General features: G+C 45.4%; 1 protein-coding gene across 5 annotated transcripts in view; it reads right to left on the minus strand.

The window, feature by feature from the left end:
* Positions 1-1,124: 1,124 nt before the first annotated feature.
* Positions 1,125-23,084, minus strand: part of APBA2 (amyloid beta precursor protein binding family A member 2) — a 108,005-nt gene continuing 86,045 nt past the window's right edge. For all 5 annotated transcript variants that reach the window (XM_083586453.1, XM_083586456.1, XM_083586452.1 and 2 more), the window contains 7 exons: positions 20,847-20,933; positions 16,402-16,587; positions 15,019-15,198; positions 11,216-11,428; positions 10,027-10,146; positions 5,114-5,254; positions 1,125-2,553 (listed from right to left, as the gene is read on the minus strand). In XM_083586453.1, the coding sequence (XP_083442579.1) occupies positions 2,482-2,553; positions 5,114-5,254; positions 10,027-10,146; positions 11,216-11,428; positions 15,019-15,198; positions 16,402-16,587; positions 20,847-20,933 (999 nt within the window). In that variant the 3' untranslated portion in view covers positions 1,125-2,481. The remainder of the gene's footprint in view (positions 2,554-5,113; positions 5,255-10,026; positions 10,147-11,215; positions 11,429-15,018; positions 15,199-16,401; positions 16,588-20,846; positions 20,934-23,084) is intronic.

A 23,084-nucleotide genomic window follows, 5' to 3' on the forward strand; every position in this document is an offset into this window, starting at 1 on the left:
ATGTGGATTTTCTGTTGGGTTTCTGGAGGAGGGGGTTTGATGTGTTTATTGTCTATGTCCCCCCTTTTTTTGGCTAACTGATGTGCTGTTTTCCCCTTTTTAAAGTTATTTCTGCTCCACTGATATTGACAATTCTAAGATTGAACCCAGGATAGTGGAATGGGGCACTTGTAACCTACTAAATACCATTGGACAAATGCCCGTCATCCCTGACCAGTGACTGTGTTGGCCACAGTCCATGGTCTGGCAACATCTGGGGTGCCCTATTCTTCTAAGTTACAAGCTGGAGCCCTGGGGAAAGCTAAGTGCCTTATTCACAGGCGTGGGGGGGAGATTGAGCTCATGCCCCTTTTATTTGGCAGTTGTGGACCAAACCAGAACCAGTGCTCACTGCAGAGCTGTCCTGTGGGGCTTGGGAGTGGTTCCAGAAAGCAGAAACGTTTGTGCGAGAACTTAAGCACTTCTTCATCCAGCACTTATGCAGCTGGAACACTTGCACCCTCCCTGCTGCAACAGAAGCTCATTCAACAGAGGGCAGCGCCTTCCTGGGCACCTCTCTCGCTCCTTGCCTCTTTTGCTACAGCACCAGCCCCAAGGATTTGTTTGCAGTATCAGCTCAGAAAGATGTCAAAAGTTGCCATCTCTGAAAATGCTTTTTCAGCTCTGCTATTATGAAACTACAGTGACCTCCAGTGGAAGCCCAAGCATTCAGCTAACTCGCACTCCCTCAAAATCTGCAGTGCTGATTTCTGGAGGGGAAGATGAATGGTGAGCAGGAAATTCCTTCTGCAATGTCGCTTCAAGATGAAGCCCCAATGGCGGAAGCCTGCGCTCTGCCCAGCCTCTCTTGGAATGCGGCATGGCACTCTTGCACACATCCCCTTGGAGGAGACAGGAGCTGTGCCACCAGCCGCACCAGCTGGTCCTGGTGTCACCGCACCTGCTAAGCGACGGGTGGGGGACCTTTTCCCACACAGAGGCAGAACCCCCTTGGTGGGAACTGTTGGCAGCAGGTGGGGCCAGACCCCCAAGTGAACAGGCGGGTGAGGGGGGTTGGCCTGTGGGTTGAAGGTTTTCTATCCCTGCACTAAGCAGACTTCAAAAACAAACAAAAGAAGCCACAGTGCTTTATTACTCCAAATTTATTAGCGAGTCTCGATTATTTCTCTCCTAGGGTCACCTGCATGCAACAAGAGATCTACGGCGTTACTCCTTGAACTACAGTAATCCTAAAGCTTTTCTGTTACTGCATGTAAGGCTTCTTTAGTCACAGTGTATTATTGTTTTTTTCAAGGCCTTGGCCAAAAGGAGAGAGAGAGAAATCAAGACAAAAAAAGGTTACATCAGTTAACATTTATCTCATAATGAACACAACATTACTAGTACTCGGTTTATCATCTCCACAAATTCTAATACTGTTGATGGCGATGACTTCCCCGTTTGCAGCCATCATTTACATTCAGACCACATGTTGGCTCAGAAAAAAAACAAGAAAAAGGAAACAGGATTGACCTTAAAACTATTTAAACATGGCTTTCTGGTAGTAAACTCAAGTTCAACCAAAGAGGAATAGATGGAAGGTTGTGGGATATTAAAAACTAGGAACCCCCTGTACCCCATATGCAAATCCATAAGAACAATTTCAGTCATTAAAAAACTTCAGTTTCCAAACCATAAATTTACTTGATCTAAATAAATATCCAGCTTTATATTGCGGCAAGTCTTTTGTTATTTTGCATCTGGGTTTTTGTTTTTTTAAAAAAAACCTCCTCCTCCCCATCACCCCCACCAGCCCCCACCCCTTGTTCCACACTTAAAGTCACGTTTCATCAAAACTTGTTAACACGTTACACTTGTCAATAAGAATACCAAGGACAACAGTAGCTTTTCATTGGATTAGCATCAAACACTCCACCCCCAACCCCAGCCCCAGCCAGAAGTGCATACATTCTTGGTCATTTCGAAACTGGCCTGCCCTCACTTATCTCCTCCAATTACACAGGCAGTTTTGCCACATTGCTTAGAAGCAGCAGGCGTGCATACCTGGGAACGGGCATGCCGCAGTCAGTGTTCAAATAAATGCCACAAGCAGAATCCACCAGCAAGAGGGATTGCGCAGGCCCCACTGCCTGCAGCTGGATCCCAGACAACACGCTCGTGGGGCGTTTGTGGTGGATGCCGCCCTATGCTGCCAGCTTCCACAGGGAAAGGGCTTTGTAGATGATGTTGCAAAATACTTCCATGTATTGGAAAGGTGGTGTCAGTTGGTTATTGGTCCATAAGTAACAGATTCATCTTTTGGCAACAAAATGTTGTTTAAAAGAGAAAGAAATGGAGAAGAAAAAGGCAAAGAAGCTGGATCTGTTGAGTTTCCAGAATATATCCATGAATTGGTTCAAACCCTTTCCGTTCCTACAAAATACAAAAATTCCTCTTGAAGGTTCTAGAATGGCTGGGATCATTCAGTTCTTTTGATGAGAGTTAGATGTACAGTGGTGTCTCCTGTCCCGTTAGCAGCCTGAACATTGCTGCGGGCATGGTCTTCATATGAATCTGTCAAGTAGGCGAGAAGAGAATTGGCAGCGGTTAAGATCTGCTGTGTTGAATGTGGCAGTATCTTCTTCCTCTGCCCTCACTGCCTTCAGCCTCACTTAACCAGGGTGCCATAAATCAGGCTCTGGTGACACTTGTGATTGTGCTGATGACATCAATGATGCCTGTAAATAAAACCACTTGCTGCATCATAGCCAACAGAATTAGACACCACCGGTATGGACAAAGGAAGGCAAGGACAAGATGCCCACTGAGAAGCAGCGGAGAAACAAGCAAGCATCAAACCATAGCCAAACAGCAGCAGCCTGGATCAGGGCTATGCCAAACAGTTCATAATTTCGATATCCAGTCTGAAAGCAGCACCATCAACACAGAAAAACAAATTAGGGGTGGGTGGGGCTAACTCACCATCCTTCTTCACCGGCATGTTCTTGCCTTCATTTGCCTATAGTTGGTCCCCCTGCAGTGCACCATGTGATTTTGTTTACATGCTTCCATAACGTCATCACCAAAATCACATGGGTCACCACTGCCAATAGGATTTTATGTGTGTTGGTAAGTGAGGTCAAGGGCAGTGAGGGCATAGGAGGAAGGTGTCACTGCACTTCAAAAGCAGGTTGCAAAACAGCACAGGGTCCTCCTCCTAACCTCCCTAAACAGCTTCAGCCCAGTATACCTGGAGGAGGATCTCCATTCCCATCATCCAGACTGGACACAGAGGTTGGAGGTCCTTCTGGTGGTTCCCTCATTGCGAGAGGTGAGGTTACATGGAACCAGGCAGAAGGGCTTTTCAGTAGTCGCTCCCATCCTGTGGAACACTCTCCCACCAGATGTCAAACAGATAAACAGCTATGTGATTTTTAAAAGACATCTGAAGGCAGCCCTGTTCAGGGAAGTTTTTAGGGTGTGATGTATTGTGCTGGGGCAACCCAGTCAGATGGGCGGCATATAAATAATAAATTATTAGATTACAAGGTTCGAGATTAGAAGACGTCAAAAAGAGAAAAGGAGTTCTTAAAAGCACAAAAGTCCTGCAGTATCAGGCCAAAGGCCCAGTATCATGTACACACAGTGGTTCACTAGGAAGTGCATAAACTTGATGTGGACTACTCAGAGATTATAATTACTTTCATTAGGTGCATATAAATCTTGCTAGCTAAATAAACAGGCAGGATCTGAGTGCAACATCAGCCTCCCCACGCGTGACTCCCAGAAACTGGCTGCAATACTGCCTCAAACTGGACGTGGAAAACTGAAAAGATATATGTCCCGTTCTTATCGCTGACTACTGGAGAGCATTTCAAACATTTGGGGAGGCTCCTGTCTATGCCAACTCAGTCATACCAACCCAGAACGGACTGTGGGGGGGGAGTGGTGAGCACAGATATTTGAAAATACCTTGGCAGCACAATCTCCTTGCACATGGAAAACAAGTCTTCCTACAGACCTGTCATGAGCACAGAAATTACAATGTGGGGGGTGACTTGAAAGAAAGACGCTCCAATACCAATTGCAGGCAAGGGCTGTAGTACACATGCAGCGTCTGACTAACTTTTCAGTGCTTGTCCAGACAGGGTAAAATACATTAGTTTTGGAACTAGTTCAGGGCTAGAGCTTAGTGACCCTAGAATTGCTTTTTTAAACTAAGTATTGTACATTGTGTTTTCAACATTATGTTGTAAGTCACCCAGGGCAGCTATTTAAATGTGGTAAACAGTAAGAATCTCAAGAGAAAAAGAATTCTAGAGAAGGACCCCTCCCTCGTAAGAATGCTGCCTCTCTGGGGTTCTAGTCCTTTTTGATATGCCTTGTATCAATCTGGGGCTCAAATGTCTGAATGTGTTGGCATGCAAAAAGAAATGAAACCAAACCCTGCACACAGAAATCTTGCTAGCTCTGCCCTCTCCCTGACATACTTTCTTTCTGCAGATCCTTACAATCCTCCCATAAGGATGGTCTGCAGGCATTATACTTAGAAGGGCATTCGTTTGATGTTCGAGACAGAGATGGGGCAAGGGGTGGATGTTGCTTCCAAGGCAACTCAAATTAGTGTGGATAGGGACAACAGATTAAATAAATTCTTCCCTTCCAGCACACTACCTTGAAATTCCCACTTTCCGATTTCTCTTTAGATCTTGACAAATGTTTACACATCTCATGCCTGTTTTACAAGTCTGCTCTCTTCAGTCAACTATCTGAATGCCAATTCATCAAACTACCACAATGTATGAAGACAAATGGTCATTGTGCATTTCATGCATGAATCTACTGATTTCCAATACTTGATTAATTTTCTCCCCTAACACTGAAATTGAATAATGTATCTGAGTTTTCTTTTTTAAAGCACACACACACACACACACACACACACACTCCAAACACACAATCTTTCTGGAAAACTAGATGAAAAACAGGCAAGGCCACCATCTTGGATTCAGCCTACTGTTGGTTTCCTGGAACACAAATTATTCTTTTTCTTTCCCTTTCCTCCAACAAGGAGGAACTAAATCTGTCACAGTTCTTTATTATGGGGGGGAATATTCTGCTCTGGAAGCCTCACCTCTCCCACAGAGTTTGACAAAGCTTGTACAATCTTCTCATGAGCCGTGGCAACGACACTTTGACCGTTGATCTCAATGATGCGATGGCCAACCCTGACACCACCTCTCTCAGCTATCCCACCTCGCATCAGACTGCAGATCTGGAGAGAGAAAGAGGGAGAGAGATTCACATTCTTTCTTTTTTTTAAGATTGTGCCAGATGTCCTGCAGAACTAGGTGGAAGGTCATGAGCTTTTGCCCTTGGGCCTAGATGTAAATGCACAAGATGAGCCCTGATGGATCAGGCCAATGGTGCATCTAGTCCAGCATTCTGCTCTCACACTGGCCACCCAGATCCTGGTGGGAAACCTGCAAGCAGGACCCAAACATAGTGAGCCCTCTAGTGGCTTGCAGCTGCTGGTGTTCAGAGGCAGAGCATAGTCACCATGGCCAATGGCCATCAATAGCCTCTTCCCCTTGAGGGGCTGGCTTAAGCCGGGCTTTGGGAAGGAGGTGGGAAATGGAACATGATCCAGTGTTACCAGATTTTCAAAAGTTTATTGTTATTTACACCTCCAGTGCCCCTGAACTGCCACCTCCTTGCCTGTTAGCAACCCACTAGGAAATCCTACTGCCCCCCCCCACTTTGTGAACTACTGCTCTAAACATTTTATTTCAGTTTTGGCCCAGGTTAGGGGGGAAATGGTCTCCTAGCCTTATACCTGTCAATGCTCTTTTTTTCCTTTTGTTGAATTGTTTGAATAAATATGCAATTAATTGTTACTGCTTTGGATTTTATTGTGTTAGTATCTCCCTTCATGCAGACTGCTATTCTCAATAACGCCTTTTTGTAGGGTAGGATGGGAAGCACAGTTTATGGAACCAAGGAGGTGGATTTCCTGAAAAAGTTTGGGAACCAGAGGATCAGATTCTAGACCACTGTGAGGGATTAATTTCCAAGGCTAGGTTTGCTTTTCAGGCTAAATACTGTATCTATCTCTCCCTCCAAGTTGGGGCCTGGAATCTCTTTCTGAGTCCTAGGTTTATTTAGCAAGGAAGGTTTGCAACATAGCACAGCACAGTTGATAGGTGGGGGCGACATGCAGAAAACTTTTGAAATGGCTCCCTGTTCTTTAGGCATCAACAGCCCTGAATTACTTTCAGGTCAGTTAGTGGTAACAGACCGAAAGCAGCAGCTGGAGATGACAAGGAGCCAACTCATCAATTCAAGCCTGAGGAAGGGAGATCCAACTGTGCTTCATGGACCTAAGATGAACACAGCTGGCTGGCTGGCAGGAAACGCCCCAAGCTCTTGTGGTGAGATCTCCCCCCCACCCCCCGTCTCAATCCCTCAGCTGCTGAACTATCTGTTGGAAATTCCCAAAGAGATCCCAAACAACTTGTCATCTCTGGGTCAAATGTGTCCACAATGACAGCATTAAGTTCACAGGGGTGAGGGTTTCATCAGGTCCAGTTTAAGATGGGAATGAATCCAGCATCCAAGATGCGGAACTAGATGGGCCACTGGCCTGATCCAGCAGCTGGCTCTTCTTAAGTTCTTACCGTTTGCACACTCCTCTGGACCTCATGGTGCAAGGGCACCTCGGCTGCATCTTTTGAGAACAGGGGCATGCATGGCTTCATTATTTCTCCAACTAGTTAGTTACCTAGAGCTATAGAACTCTTTTTCTCCATCAAGAATGTGCTTCCCTTCATAAGCATCAGCTTTCTTACTTCATACTTGGTCTGAATGCCTTCCAATCAAAGCAACGCTTTATTTCACTAAACGTAACTTTTGCTCCATACGAATGTCATATGCTAATATATGCCCAATCAAATGGCATAGGGTGAGGGGGCTGTGGCCCCAGGAGCAGAATTCTGAGGGGGCGCAACCCAGGGCCCCATGACAGGCTCTCTTGCAGAGGCTGCATGGCTGAGCTCCTGGCTGCCGCCTTCCGGAGCCTTCCGGAGGCTAGCTAGGCCTTCAGAGCTGCAGTGGTGCCTCCTCCTTGTGGCCGGTGAAGGTATGCCCGCCCCTGGGCAGAACTCCTGCTGGATGGAGCCCAGACTTTTCCTAGCCTACGCTGGTCCTTCCCTGGGGCCTCCCTCCCGGCATGTGTCCTTGGACAAGACACACACCCTGCAATGGCAACACAGAGAAGCTGTGGGAGCTCACTGTGATGAGAGAGGGAACACAGAAACCAGCAGGCAACCTCTGTGAGGAGCAGCTGCCGCCGCAGGGGTGCAGTGAAATATATCTGTTGCCTCCAGCACAATGTCCAAAACAGGGTTAGGAGCTACAATGCTTGCCTTGCTCCAGGTTCTGGCAATGCCTGCTACACCACTGACCCAATCTTCTCTTTTTCTTAAGAACCTCGTGGGTTCTTAACTGTCTAGATCAGCCTTTCTCAGCCTATTATCCCTGGTGAAAAGGGCCAGCAGTCAGGGATAACAGGAGTTGGAGTCCAACTGGGGAGCCAAGGTTGAGAAAGGTTTCCATTGCTCTAAGGCTGGGTTGGCTGGGTCTGATTGGAGCTGTGGTGCAAACCATCTGGAGGACTTCAGCTTGGGGAAGGCAGCTCCATGTCCGCTTTATGCAAACTTGCCAAAAGTGAGGGCTAAGGCCTTCTATTGGGTGAGGGTCTGAGGGCTGGCCCCTCTTGCACAGGGATGCAGCCCAGAGCAGATCCAAGGGCACAGCCTATATGGCAGGAGTCTGAGTCACAGCATTAAAACATAAAAATCCAGCTAGGTAAATTCACACCTTTACCTTCAGTAAATAGATGCTCACAGGTTGGCTCCCCTTTTGAAATTCAACATGCATACATGCAATTATCATTATTTGAATATATCAGATCAGAGATAGGAAACTTGTGGCCCTGTTGACGTTGTTGTTATTGGAATCCAGCCAGCAGGGCCAATGGTCAGAGACGGGGGAGTGCAATCCAGCCACACTGGAGGGCCATGAGATCCCCACCATCACATTAGACTCTATGCAAAACAAAGTCCTTGCCAAGGGAAAATTGAGGCAGCAGTAATGTTTAAGAACAACATCAGAAGCAAAATGCAAGATGTGAAAAACAAAAGCCAGGAAGGTAGAAAGGTAGAATTGGGCCTGGAAACTAATTGGTAGCCAGTGCAGTTGGACCAGGATCGGTGTAATACACTCAAACCGTCTTGTCCCAGTGAGCAGCCTGGTCCCTGACTTCTGAACCACCTGAAGTTTCTGAACTGTTTTCAGAAGCAGCCCTACCTATAATGCGTTGAAATAGTTATATGAAAAGAATTTCAGTCAGATGACGTTCTAATACTCCAGGTTCACCCTTTAGAAATCCTCCTACTCCTCAGGGCAAAGTGGATCCTTCTCTTTTGCCTTCAAAAGTGCTCGCTATGCCCTGCATTAGACATTCACTGAACAGGGTGGCATCGAGGCCAATTGTGAATATGCCTAACAGCCACTAGATGGTACCAAACCCCAGTTAAAGTGGTACTGCCTTATGGGAAACCTATTCAGAAAGCAACCTGTTGCTGCAACTAGGTGACTTCCAAATAGAACAGCTGGCACGAACTTCTTTGAGATCAGGGCTCCTCTAAAGAATCTACAAGCAGGACTGCTGGCTAATATGGAAAGGGCCTCTTGTTCCCACGGCGGCCAGCTGTCTGCTAGATGACCTCAAGGCAGGCTGTGAAGCAAGAGTCCTCACTCGCTGTTGCTCCTTAGCAGGTTTTCAACAAGGAGACTGAACTTGGCTATATCATGGCTAGTAATCAGCTATTTGCAGAAGTCATCGTAATAACCAAAGAAGGGTCTGTCTGCTTGATCAAACCAAGACCCATCTAGTTCTAGAATCATAGAACTGTAGAGTTGGAAGGGACCACATGAGTGATCTAGTCCAGCCCCTGCAATGCAGGAATCTTTAGCCCAATGTGGGACGTGAACCCAGGACCCTGAGATTAAGGGCCTCAGGCTCTACCAACTGAGCTCTTCCAGCTCCACAGAAGCCAGCCAGGTGTCTCTTTAGAGAAGCCCAAAAGGATGGCATTAAAGCAACAGTCCTCACTCTTGACTGTTGCCCCAAGCAACTGCTATTCAGAGGTATGGTGACTCCATAGGTAATATACAGCCATCATGACTAGTTGCCCCTGATAACCTTATCCTTCCTAAATTTCTCTAACCCTTTTTAAGCCACCCAAGCTAATGGTCATCATCACATCCTACAGGCGTGGATTTTGTAGTTTAGCTATGCACTGTGTGAAGAAGCACTACTCAGCTCCATGGGAGCGCCCTGGGTGGGTGCATTATGCCAGTGGGAGAAATGTATCTGTCATTTCTCCACCATGTGCAAAATTCACTCGCCTTTTTTTCCTCAGTTAAAGATTGCATTCTCAAAGCAGCCCAGCAATTTAAATTTTCATTTCCAATTCACCTTAAAGGGATGGTGGAATAAGGTAAGGCTGTTAGCAGTTGCAGAAAAAAGCTACAGAATGTAACAGAAAACCTAGAGGAGTTAAATCTCAGTTACTTGGTCTCGTTTGTTGAATTTGTTTTGAGACACCAGGGAGCAGTTCTTCCTCCAGAGCATCATTATGGGCAGGGATTATACCTAAACAGTTTTGGTCTGTAGATTAAAATCTACTACGAATTATCTTTCTTGGATTTCCATATCGCTCTTTGAGTATTTTCTAAATAATTGTTTGGATTTTCTCTTTTTTCTGCGCATCCACAAGTAGCACAAGGACTAAGCTCGTAGTTAAGTTATTTCTTATGCGTTTTGTAATTATGTAATTTTTGTTTATTTGAAAAATCTCAGTAATAATTTTTTAAAACAGCAAATAAGAACCATTGTCCTTATCCATCCGACTCTTTTTGAGCAAAGACAGTAGTTTTCAAATCCAACCACCATACCAACACTACAAGGAAAAGTGAACTTACAATTCCATTCTGTACACTGAAGCCCAGCTGGTATTTCAAGTCCGGTCGCTTTATAAGGACAGTGGTGACTGGAGGGCAGCTGACAATGTTCAACTTCACTTGCGTCTGGTTCTTAAGACCCTGAAAAATGTCCTCAAGCTTAGCAAGTTCTTTATCACAAACAAAGGAAAGCAGTTTCCAGTGGCAGCCACTTCATAGTTGGTTGTGTCCAATGGTGTTTCTGTCTTATCCCATTTTGGGGCACCCAAAGGGCTCCTGCATGGGAAGTGATTTGATGCAAGTAACTGTGTGTTTCATCTTATTGATCTAATGCAGTGGGGACAGGAGGCGCAGGTCCAGGAATTGACTCTGCACTCCAGGTCTCTCTCCCTGGCCTTTGGAAATATCCTCAGGCCACCACCACCCCCCAAAAAAAACCCAATCTTGTTCTGCACCCTCCTTAAATGCTTTTGCCTGGTGCAAATGTATACTTGAACTTGGATCCTTGAACTTGAACAGTGGGTGTCTTGGTTGCCTGAATGCAAGGAGAAGGAGGGGTGTGGAATGGCTGGAATGCCCCTCTGGATGGCCACCACTGGCATATGGCCCCCAGAAGCCTGCCTTCAAGGGAATGTGGCCCTTGGGCTTGCAAGCGTTCCCCAATGCTTCAATTCCTCCACAACCTACCAAATAGGCAGACGAGGCAACAACTAAGGACATGCTTTTATCATCATCATTCATCATCATGATTTTAAAAATTCCCCTTACATTTCTATCCTGCCCTTCTCCCCTCATGGGACCCAATGTGGCAGGCATCTGATTCCCAGGCAGTCTCCAAGCCAGGCACTAACCAGAGTGAGACCCGCTTGACTTCAGCAAGACAGAGAGGCCTCGTGGCTCTTGAGACGACTACCTTGGATTTTATAAACTGGTGACAATCTCATCCTCCCACTTTCTCCCTTTGCTGTCAGTAAGACCCACAGTGTTGGCAGCATCAAAATTTGTAATTGTAGAATTTCTATGAAGTGGGATTCCACAGGACAGACCCCTCCCCTCTCATCCCAAAAAGTACCTTCCTTCCTTCCTTTAAAATGTTTTTATTAAAAGATTTTTCTTGGGTAACAAAAGTACATGCAGAGTTTCTGTTTTCAAGTCATAGAGTCCTTCATACAGGTCAGTCACATTCAGAGTGAGACATTACATACAGTACCTTTATGATTCCTTGACATGTTGCCAGGGGAAGCCCCACGAGACTGGTCCCGTTAATGGACATAATCTGGTCCCCGATGCTGAGTTTCCCTGAACGAGCAGCTGGGGCACCATTCATCATGTTGGCCAGGATCACTGTGGGTAAAATGGACCCCCAGCCAGACTCCACGATGACCACACCGAGAATCTCGCCCTTGTGTTTGGCTATCTGCAACTGCAAAATAAAACAAATTGGAGGGAGAATGTTTGTGGGAATTCTAGGGTTGCAGAATTCTGCAAGGAAGTGTTTGCCCAGCTTAGGGGGGGGAAAGGTGCAATGTTCTGATGGGATCCAAAAGCCCTCCCACTTTCTCCCTGCCCCCCCCAAAGCAGTGGACATTGGAATGAATAGCAGGAAAAGTCCCTTAAGGACAACATGCCAAATATGGGGAATATGTACTTAGGAAGCTGGACCTGCAGTGTAAGAATTTGCAAAGCCATTTTGGAAACATACAGTCAGCCTCACCATGTCTTTTTTAAAGATGCAAGACACAGGACATGAGCAATGCATCCTCTATGTAAAGCCACAGCAGGCAACAGGCCCACTCTGCGCAGTGCTGATTACCCCACAGCGGGAGGCCCATTACTGACTTTAAATATATAACACTTAGCAAAAGATGCAAAAATAAATAAATAATCCTACAGCAATAAGGATGGGCATGGGCTTGGAATTCTATGAGAAAGATGTGCTTTGTTCAGGAAAAAGGAAAAGGATCATTGGCAGGGGGGAGACATGAAGGGAAAGCTCAGTGGGAGGGCATCTGAAGGTCCTGGGGGTGTCCCCCCTTTAAAGCCCTGAGGAGATGCTGCCAGACAGTGTGGACACAATTCAGTGGACAGGATTTCATATAAGGCAGTTTCCTGTGTTCATGTATACAAGGTGTTGATACTTTACTGAGATTTACAAGTGTGAAGTGGAGCAGAGGGAGAGGAGCTATTCAACAAAGCCATGGGGATTAGGGGAGACACCAAAAGCAATAGACTAGTTTAGCCTTCCCCAATTTGGCATCTTCCAGATGGCATCTATTTCCATCAGTCCCAGCCAAAGATTGAGCTAGTTACAACTGTGGGCTTCCAGTTCTGGTCTGCCTTAATAGATGCCACTCCCACAATAGCGGAGACCATTAGCAAAGGATAAACAAGGATGATTTGAGGGCAATTGTCCTTGCAAGCTCCCCGCCAATACGAATGGAAGTCAAAAACTTTGTAGCTGCTGATAAGGGATTAAGATCAAGACTGAATGTAATTGGATTAATTAAGACTTTGGAAGCAGGATGAAATAAAATCATCTCAACTTGAAATCTAGCACGCGGGAGGCCACACAAAATGTATAATTGGCTTTATCGTTGATATGTATTTGAATTTGAATTGTAATTTGAAATTGATAAAATGTGGTTTATATTGGATTTTAGTAATTGAAAATTAATAAAAAATTATTTACCAAAAAATGAGAGAGCTAGTTACAACTGTGTGAGAGGGACTTTGACTGAGCTGAAAGCCAGAGAGATGCTTGATTCTCTTGTCTCGGGAAACCCAGCCAGATGGGCGGGGTAGAAATAATAATTAATCATCATCATCATCTGTGCTGAATCCACAGCTATTACTTTGTCCCCTCCCCAGGCACCTAACAGGGAGGCAAGATCTGTTGGAGCCCCTCCATCTTATGGCTCAGGTTGCATATATGTGTAAATAAAACTATATATCCTAAAGACACCACCGTCCCAGCTGACCTTCATGTTAAGGAAACAAAATCCTAGGTAAGCACTGGAACCCCTGGAGTCTCTCACTGCTCAGGGTTGTGGACACACAACAATATCAAATGCCTTTTCTTCAGCCTCATGAAGGAGTCCCACCACCTCACACTGAATGGGGGGAAATGTATTTTTGTGGTGCATGATTGGACTTTATTTTGCCTTGCAATGTTCAGTTTTATATTTGCTATTTTGGAAAATACTAAACATATTTTTTAAGAAGCTGCAGGGTGGTGCCATTGCAATCTGGACAATGATAAGGGTGAAGGGTTAAGCTCCCATCCCCTCTGTCCTGGCCCTGATCTGGCTCCTCCCCCCACATTGACTATTGGTAAACAAACAACTACTATCAAAGGGCAAACTATATGACAAACATCACATCTAGCTTTAGGTCACCTGTAATTAAGCAGTATATAAATTGACTATGTGGGACAAGAAGCTACAGTTAGAACTGGATATGGAACAACTGGTTGGTTCAAAATCGGGAAAGGAGTACGACAAGGCTGTATATTGTCTCCCTGCTTATTTAACTTATATGCAGAATTCATCATGCGAAAGGCTGGGCTGGATGAATCCCTAGCCGGAATTAAGATTGCCAGAAGAAATATCAACAACCTCAGATATGCAGATGACACAACCTTGATGGCAGAAAGTGAGGAGGAATTAAAGAACCTTTTAATGAGGGTGAAAGAGGAGAGCGCAAAATATGGTTTGAAGCTCAACATCAAAAAAACGAAGATCATGGCCACTGGTCCCATCACCTCCTGGCAAATAGAAGGGGAAGAAATGGAGGCAGTGAGAGATTTTACTTTCTTGGGCTCCATGATCACTGCAGATGGTGACAGCAGCCACGAAATTAAAAGACGCCTGCTCCTTGGGAGAAAAGCAATGACAAACCTAGTCAGCATCTTAAAAAGCAGAGACATCACCTTGCCAACAAAGGTCCGTATAGTTAAAGCGATGGTTTTCCCAGTAGTGATGTATGGAAGTGAGAGCTGGACCATAAAGAAGGCTGATCGCCAAAGAATTGATGCTTTTGAATTATGGTGCTGGAAGAGACTCTTGAGAGTCCCATGGACAGCAAGAAGAACAAACCTATCCATTCTTAAGGAAATCAGCCCTGAGTGCTCACTGGAAGGACAGATCATGAAGCTGAGACTCCAATACTTTGGCCACCTCATGAGAAGAGAAGACTCCCTGGAAAAGACCCTGATGTTGGGAAAGATGGAGGGCACAAAGAGAAGGGGACGACAGAGGACGAGATGGTGGGACAGTGTTCTCGAAGCTACCAGCATGAGTTTGAGCAAACTGCGGGAGGCAGTGGAAGACAGAAGTGCCTGGCGTGCTCTGGTCCAGGGGGTCACGAAGAGTTGGACACGACTAAACGACTAAACAACAACAACATAAATTGACTCCATAAATAGTTCGGTGCTCATTTATTTCCCTTCATTCATCACCCCTTCCTTCTCCATGAGGTTGTTTGTTATCCATGCACATCCATGTGTGTGTTCATCATGGGATGTTGGAAGATTCAGGACACACAAAAGAAAGCACTTCTTCACACCGTGTGTAGTTAAACTATGGAACTCGCTCCCACAGGAGGCAGTGATAGACACCAACTTGGTTGGCTTTCAAAGAGGACTGGACAAATTCATGGTTGGCCACTGTGAGTACAGGATGCAGGACTAGAGGGGCCATTGGCCTGATCAAGCAGGGGCATATTATGTTCTTACAAGTGAATAGTGGAGGTGTGGGGAAGCTGGGGGTGGCTGAAGGGGTAAAGGGACTGCTTGAAAAAAGTCCAAAGTCAATGAACTATATATAACAACAGCAAAATTCAAAACCCAGCTCAGTGAATTTAATTTTATGTTACTGTTTGCATACGATGAAAATATATGTTTGCAAATGAGTTCTTAAAACTCCACATGGGTTCCCAGCATGCACATTCCTAATCCTACAGTGAAGAAGGAGCAACAAAACATATGATTTTGCTTTAAGAACAGGGCAAATTAACCTCCTTGCAGTTTTCTGAGTTGGAAAAATGGATCAGATCATCGTTGTACATCTCCTGGGTGTTGATGATGTCACTGTATTCCTTCTGACTCAAATCCTCAGGGTTGATGCCATTAGCTCTGAGGAACTCCTGGTATGCCACACTGAAGGCCTGGCCAATTGACTGGGCAATCAGCTGAGCCTGCAAAAAAAAAAAGTGGAATAATTTTTCTGCCTATTCTTCAGCAATTCTGATGTACAATTGCTAGACATTGAAGTATTTTATTTAAAATATTTAAAATTATATACCCCATCTTGCTGCCAGCCTTGGCTTTATTCCTTGGCTGTGCTGTACTCCTTCTGGGAGGACCACCAGGTTCTAAGGACAATGAAAGAGCCTCTATGCCCATCATTCATCATACACATGTAACTATGCCACTCTGCAGAGTCACCACTGTGGGCCACCTGGAAGAAGCTAATGGACTTGCACTGCAGGGGGTTGGACAATTCTAGTATTCCATGACCACTGATGATCCACAGACCACAGCATGGAAGCCTATGATCTAGCGCCACACTAAACTAGAGTCAAGCACATGTCACATACATATTCCACTGCCAGTCATTACACTAGGGCTGTAAGGAAAGGTATTTAAGCTAGATTCTATTCAATTGCTCACTAAGGAGTAATGTAATTAAATCATGGCAGTTGTGTTAGATGACCTATATTTATGATTTGCCAGCTCTTCGGTTCTCCTTGTTGCAAAGGCCTAGCTATGGTCTGCATCACAATGACAGCAAGAAAGGGATGTCCTTTAAGGGTGGGGCAAGGGTGGGGACCTGTGGCCCTCCAGATGTAGCTCGACTCCAGTTCCCATCAGCCCCAGCCGTCATGGCTCATGATCAGAGATGATGGGAGCTGTAGTCCAGGAACATCTGGATGACCCCCGGCTCACCATCCCAAGGCGGGAGAAGGACCATGGTTCAGGTATTATAGCTTTGCATGTAGGAGAGAGTAACTTCGCTCCATGTCATCTCCAAATAAAAGTTGAAGATGGTGGGGAAGATCTTTCTCTGCTCAAGACCCTGAAGAGCAGCTGCCAGTCAAAGTAGATAACACTGAGCTATGAGTCCATGTTATGCTGTCATTTTAGGTCATGTCTGCTTTAAAAGACCTTTTAAAAGTAAGGTAAATTATTAAACGTTCAAGCACTCCAGGAGAAGGGCAATAACGCACGGATGTGCATTCTGAGCGGGGAATTCCAAGCGGAATAAAGAGGAAACTTCTTGGGAATGGAGAGGCAGCAAACACATTGGCCCTGAACATCTCTGAAAGGCTTAACCAAGCAAAAGCTTCAGTCATGCACAACCTCTAAATAATGCATTTTTCCAAATGCCGTTCACTTACATCCTCTGATTCAAAGACGTGGCAGATCATCTTGTACTGCTTCTTTCCTTCCTGTGTGCCAGGGGTCGTCTCAATACAGTCCTGCGAAGCTGATCGGGGCATCCGGCGCCTGGCCATCAAAACGACGATGTTACCTATATCGGCAATGTAGGAGATGGTGCGCAGTGCATGGTCCATCATGGTTTCCTAGGAGCAACCGATAAGCCAAAACTATCAACATGGGCCCCCAACTATTTTAAAATGATGCATGTTCCTTCATATTTTATAAAGAAGAAGAGAGAAAACATTAGAAGAACAGTGGCTGGCCCCACTGCCTTGAAACGGATGTGCCAGCCCACTTCTGCTGCCCAGAACTGAACCAGGGTTGGTGGAAGCTGGAGCCCAGCAATATCTGGAGGGTCACAGGTTCCTCATCCCTGAACTCTTTGGTCCAGTCCAGGCTCTGTTCTGTTCCTAGACTGGCAAGTTCCCCATCTTCCTCATGTCCTGCTTGTGGGCTCTCAGGGGCATCTGAATGGGAAAGAGGTCACTTGACTAGATAGGCTTTGGCCTGAGCCAGCAGAGCTCCTCCAAAGTTCTTATGGTCTCCATGCTTCAGTTCATCACTTCACTGCAATCCTGCACCAATAATCTGCAGGAAAAATATCCAGAATTCTCCCGCCTCTTCCTGTGTGATGTACAAATCAGCTCCTATTGAACTTGCACTGAAAAGCAAATTTGATTAATCTTTTGCCAATCATTATAGGTCATTTTAGAGTGTGCTAGTCTTCAGAAAAATCTTACCATTACCTATTGGTATATAGAAGGAATCATTGATTTCTTATTCTTTGATAAATGATGTAGGCAACTCAAGCTGTCATTTTAAATAAAAAGCCAAAAGTGTGGGGATACACGCGCGTGCGCGCGCGCACACACACACACACACACAAGTGTGCACACACACACATCTGACATTTCAGTTAATTAAATGGGCATTTAGAGACCCTGGATGCAGCTCAATTTAAAGCCATTTAGTTTGTGCTTTTAATTAAATTTGGTGCTTTAAAAACCTTGGCTGTTAAGCCACATATAATGCAGTACTCATATGAAAAGTATTATATTCTGCAAAGCACCTCTTACATTTCAAAATGAAGCATTTCAAAATGAAATGGGTTCAACAATTCTCTGACAAATAAAACAAATAGACTGGCTATATGGCTCAAATCAACACAACTAAAATTCATGCGCACTTAAGGAATGAGAGGCATTCGTGAGATCAATTAAGGGAAATAATAGACATTACTGAAAATGTACAATTTAGAAAGCAGGGGAGAGGAAGCTGAATGTTAGAAGATGCAGGTGCTGGAATTTCCCCTAGGCAAGAAATGAAAGTCTGCTACTGTATTTTTAAAACAAGACAATAGAATTCAGGGATGAGCGTTCAGAGGACAGCAAATTGAATGCACATCTGCCTCCATTCCTGCTCCTCCTCATGGTCCACACTGATCAAACAAATAATCAATCTGCAGGGACAAAGGTCAAGAGTTGGATCAAAGGAGCTGTGAGTGGAAGAAAAAGGCAGCCACAAAAACTAATCTGCAAATGCATTTGACTGATGGAAGTTGTAATCAAAGTTTCATTAACGTGTGACCCCGAAATTCTGCATCCCCCTGTCAACTGATGCCAAGGTTTTGTGCTAGTTTGTGCCATTTTGTGTTGCGAAACCTGTGTTTTGTGCCACCCTCCAAACCGAGTAATTGACAAAGCAAATTGAGGTCACAAGTTAATGCCAAAAAATCCATAACTGTCCGATTGACACCAAACAGGTGCCAAAGTTTTGTGCTACAAACACCATGTTTTGTGCTGCCCCACAAACTGAGTAATTAAGACTCAAACTGGGGGCCGTAGGGACACCCCAAAACCGAAGCTTGTCTGAAATCTCAGGATCACACATTAAAGAAGCTTTAAAAATAGCTGGAAGGCACTAGCTTGGCAACAGTGGTGTTAATTTAAGCAGCCACTGCAAGCTGAAGACCCTGCCTTTGGCTTCACCCTACCTTTAGTGTATTTGAGATGGCAGCCTATGATAACAGACCTGTGACTCCCATTCCTTGTCATCTCCCCCCCCCCCATCCCTGCTTTGAGCATCAGCTTGGTGGCTCCTTCCTGGCCTCCTGAATGAGTGCAGGATTACAGACTACGTGGCTCTCCCAGCGGGCCCTACGTGAAAGCTGGCTGGTTCCACTATAGGCCATGAGCTCTCCTCTGCAAGGAGTGTGTGTGCTATACTCCTCCTTGGCCCTGCTTCTCACCATCCGGAAGGGCTCTTTGCTTGGATGGAATGTGTCCTTCAACTGTGATAATACTTCTTGCTTGTCTGGATGAAGAGATGTGTATGGGGGTGGGGGTAAGAGTCATACCATTGCTCCACCCATTCTTTCCCTCTGACCCCACCCACTACTGGTCTGCGGCCCCTCAAAAGATGGCCCAAGACGGTTGTCAGTCTGAAAAATGTTCCTCACCCCCGGTATACAAAATGTGAAAAGGGACTGCTTTCAGCTTCCAAGCACAGAGAGGGTGAGACAGATTTAACACATATACCTCATTTCCTGTTTCAGTTTGAAATCCATTATTTTGGTGGCAGGACCATGCTGCAGGCAATGGTAGTGCTCTGTCACAGCCCCCTTCTCAAAAGGCCTATTTGCTAGGGATTCACTGTCAACCGACCACATTTATGTAACTGGACACCAGTTGTGTCAACCAAACTGCCTTGGGAGCGGCTGCATCCCTTGGCTATGACATTAACCCCCAGACTGTCAGCAGTGAGGATGGACAGAGACTCCTTGGCCAGTTTGGCTTTGAGGCTCCCTGCACAATGAGAGCTCAAGAGCCAAGCCAAGGAATATCTATTTAGAGAGCAAGCCTGAACCATCCTATTGAGGAACAAATTAATTTGTTGACTGTTAAATCTTGCTTCTGGCTTTTGATGCTCACACACCAAGGAAACAGCTCCCATTCCTTCCCACTGTGCACGCACGCACGCGCGCGCGCACACACACACACACACCCCTTGAACTGACTCATTATTATTTATGTGCAGCAGCGAAATGCAGCTATGGAATACATTTGTTGCAGCAGCTAGCAGGTCCCATTACCATTTGTCATTTTATTAAGCTTTAACAGCGGGCCTGAAGCAATGACCATGGGGGATTTTAATGAGGATCTGAGCAATCATCCTGCAGAAAGTATTGAGAATGTGAAAGGACAGCGTGGGCAGCTGGCCTGAATGGAAAACTTAGCAGACCTGTGTATGCTCTTATTTTTAAAAAGACCAGACTACAGAGATAAAAAATGGCTAATCCCAATGTAATATACTCAGAGTCGCAAAGTGATTTCATGCTCTTTATTCAGCTCATAGTGGTGAGGAGGAATGAATGAATGTCCCCTCAAAGTATCTGCTTTATATACATTATTTACACAAAGGGCTGCACATGATTGGCTAATTCTGGAATTCTACTGTAAGCCAATCAGGTTGTGGATTCACTTATATCTGGAGCATGATTGGGTGGTTCCTGCCAACCAATCATACTGCTGCATTGCTCTAGGACCAATCAGACTGCTGCAATTTGGATCCTATTGTTCTAGGACCAATCAGACTGCTGCAGTTTGGATCCTATTCAACTCAGTACATAACACCCAACCTGCAGGTTTACCATCTAAGGAAGAGACACAACACACAATGGAATGTTGTGTTGCTTTTCCTGATTATCACGCTAGTGCTTCTGCCCCATTTTCTAGTGCTCCTACCTCACTGCAGTACCTGTTGCATGATAGAACGGTGGCTTTTTTATCCCTATATGTCACATCAATTTCATTCACACAACGACAAATGGCATTGGGCAACACTGCTACTCCCCCCTTTCCACACATGCCTGCTTCTCCCCGCCCCCTTAATTCCCCCATGGAAACAGCAGGAAAGAACCATGATGTTTTATCATTCCAAATTTTGTCACTTTACTCTCACTATTTTTAGGGTTAAGGGGGTTGCAAATGGGTGGTGGTTTGGGTCCCCCCCCCTTGAACCAGATAACACAGAAATGAGTGCTAAATTATTCCAGGCATAAGGTCTCACATGAGTGGCAGTAGGCTTACATAATCTCAAAGGAGGATTGTCAGTTGAAGCTCTGGCAGAGGCTAGCAGTGTTTCTCAAACTTGGGTCCCCAGCTGTTGCTGGACTACAACTCCCATCATCCCTAGCTAGCAGGGCCAATGGTCAGGGATGATGGGAGCTGTAGTCCAACAACAGCTGAGGGCCCAATTGGAGAAACACTGGTAGAGCTAGATTACTTCCATATCCCTTTGGTGCTGGCTGGGGCTGATAGGAGTTGCAGTCCAGAACATCTGAAGGGCACCAGAGGCAGCTCTAGATGCTCGTTTTGTGGCATCGGGATTGTATGCCTGTTACCTGTGTATCTGCGTTCAGAACTTTAATCCTCTGTGTGGAGATGAATAAATCCACTTCTGTCAAAGCCTGGGAATCTCCCTCAGAGCTCTGAAAAAAAGAAAAGAAGGAAAGAACTTACTTAAGACTTCTTCTCTTGAAAACAGTGCCTTCCTCAGCCACCTATTTCAGACATGATGGGAGTACAATGACCAAGCTGTACAAAGTTACTGCAACACAGAACAGATATTTGGAACGGTCCATTTCCAATATACATGCACAAACAGAGATTGAAAGAGGAGCATTCTTAGGGCCTAGTTCACTTGAGGGTGTCCTAAAATAAGGATTTCTCACATTGGCATCTCAGAAGATGGAGCCAGCAAGGGAACAGGAGATGAATTCTCTTGACAAGAGAAACCCGTTTAAGAGTAACAAGTTCAAGAGGGATTGGTTGCATTACTCTATTGCATCAAGAATATGCCTTGCAGACTAACAAATTCATTAGGCTTTTGACAAAGTGGGCTCTAGCCCACAAGAGCTTAAGCCCCAATGGGTTTGTAAAGTTTTCTGAGATGCCTTAAGACTCATGGTTGTCTTGATTCCTTAGATCACCGAGGCAGGAGGGGGGCAGACTTTAGGTTTGCAGAGTATACTTTTGGGTTTCTTCTTCTTTTAGTAGAACCCCAAAGTTCACCAACCAGAGCCAGATGGAAAAGGACCAGATAGATGACAACAGTCAAGGATCAGGGAGCCTCTGAGCATGAGAATTTCCTTTCAGTACTAGAGCTTGACCTCGCAGTCCTTTCACACAAAATTTAATTTAGTCTGCCCTCTACCCCAAGGTCCCATTCCTGGTTTTCCTACCTCACCCCAAGTTTAGCAACCTAATTTGGGGGTGTGGGTTGCTTTTATTTATTTTTGTAAAAAAAAACAACTGGGACTATTGGTAGCTCTACTGCTAATAGCCCAGAGATCTATCAGTGAACCTACCTTCTGTCCATGCCTAGTCTTAGATCACAGGTGCAGAGCCCCTTTAAAAAAGTGCCTTGTGCAAGTTGGGCACACAATTTAAAAAAATAAAACAATAAAACTGAAGGTGTTACACTACAATAAGACCATAAAAGCTTTCCTTTTATAAAGTGTGTAAGTCACTTTATAAAGTGAAATAAGCCCAGCTCAGGGGCTCATACAGAGATACAACAGGAGAACTCGTGTGAGTGTGGAAAATCCTCCTCTGCCTCTTCATTGGATGTGAGTGAAGTCGCAACAGAGATGCAGCAGAGATGCCTTCCTTCTGGACAGCTGCTTTGAGCTCACTTCAATCATTTGATTTCTTTTCTCGGAGAACCGTAACCATTCTCTTCTAGCATGCTGATATATCCCAGCTCAAAATTAAAGAATTAATGTCAGCTTACAATGAGTTTGTGCCAGGGCTGGACACAACATCCCTCATTTGTGATGAAATGCTGGAGGCAAAATGGGAAGGTGCCACCCTGAGCAAGTGCTGTGCGGCCCCCCACCCCCACCCCCTTGCTGCCCCTGCCAAAGCCTTGGATATTGCAGTCATGCAGCTGCGTTTGCCAGATTCTGGCGAGGACTCCCATGAGCCCCAGAGACCTCTGCGCAATCTCACAGGGCTCTCGCACAATCTTGCCTGAACATAGAAGCTGCAGCAGTCTCTTCTCCTCGCTTCTCTAGTGGCAGGGGAGACATCCCTGCAGAGGCACCCCACAGATTTTGCTGCCTGAGGCAACTGCCTCAGTCTGCCTCCTGGACAGGCCGGCCCTGACTGGAGGCCTCTCAGCAATAAAATAAAATAAAATAAATGGAAAGGTGGGGAAGGCTTACTGGAGTACTGCAGGGCCCTGTCAGGCTGCTAACAACTATTTTCAATTTTCCTGAATGACCTATATTTGGTGAGTGGAGAGGCAGTAGCATTCCACAAATGGCAGTCCCCACTGCCAACTACCATTTTGCCTCCCCACATGCACAGGGTATTCTGGGAAATATGTGATGATCAAGAATCCTACAGCCCCAGTAACTCCCTCACCCCGATTCCCCCCAAATGATGCTTTTCTCCATCTCTCTCCCTCCCCCCCTCCAGTTATAGGTGAAGAAGACTATCTAGCCAAAGTATTTATTTTGCATAATAACAGAAAACTACTCTCAATGGAAGACCTATTCTGTTTGCTCACTTGCACAAAGGGAAGACAAAAAAGTCAATTCACACAACCCAAAGAGTTGTTTTTTAACAGGGTTGTT

This window comes from Podarcis filfolensis, assembly GCF_964270895.1.
Source record: "Podarcis filfolensis genome assembly, chromosome: 14".
In the NCBI taxonomy this organism is placed as follows: Eukaryota; Metazoa; Chordata; class Lepidosauria; order Squamata; family Lacertidae; genus Podarcis; species Podarcis filfolensis.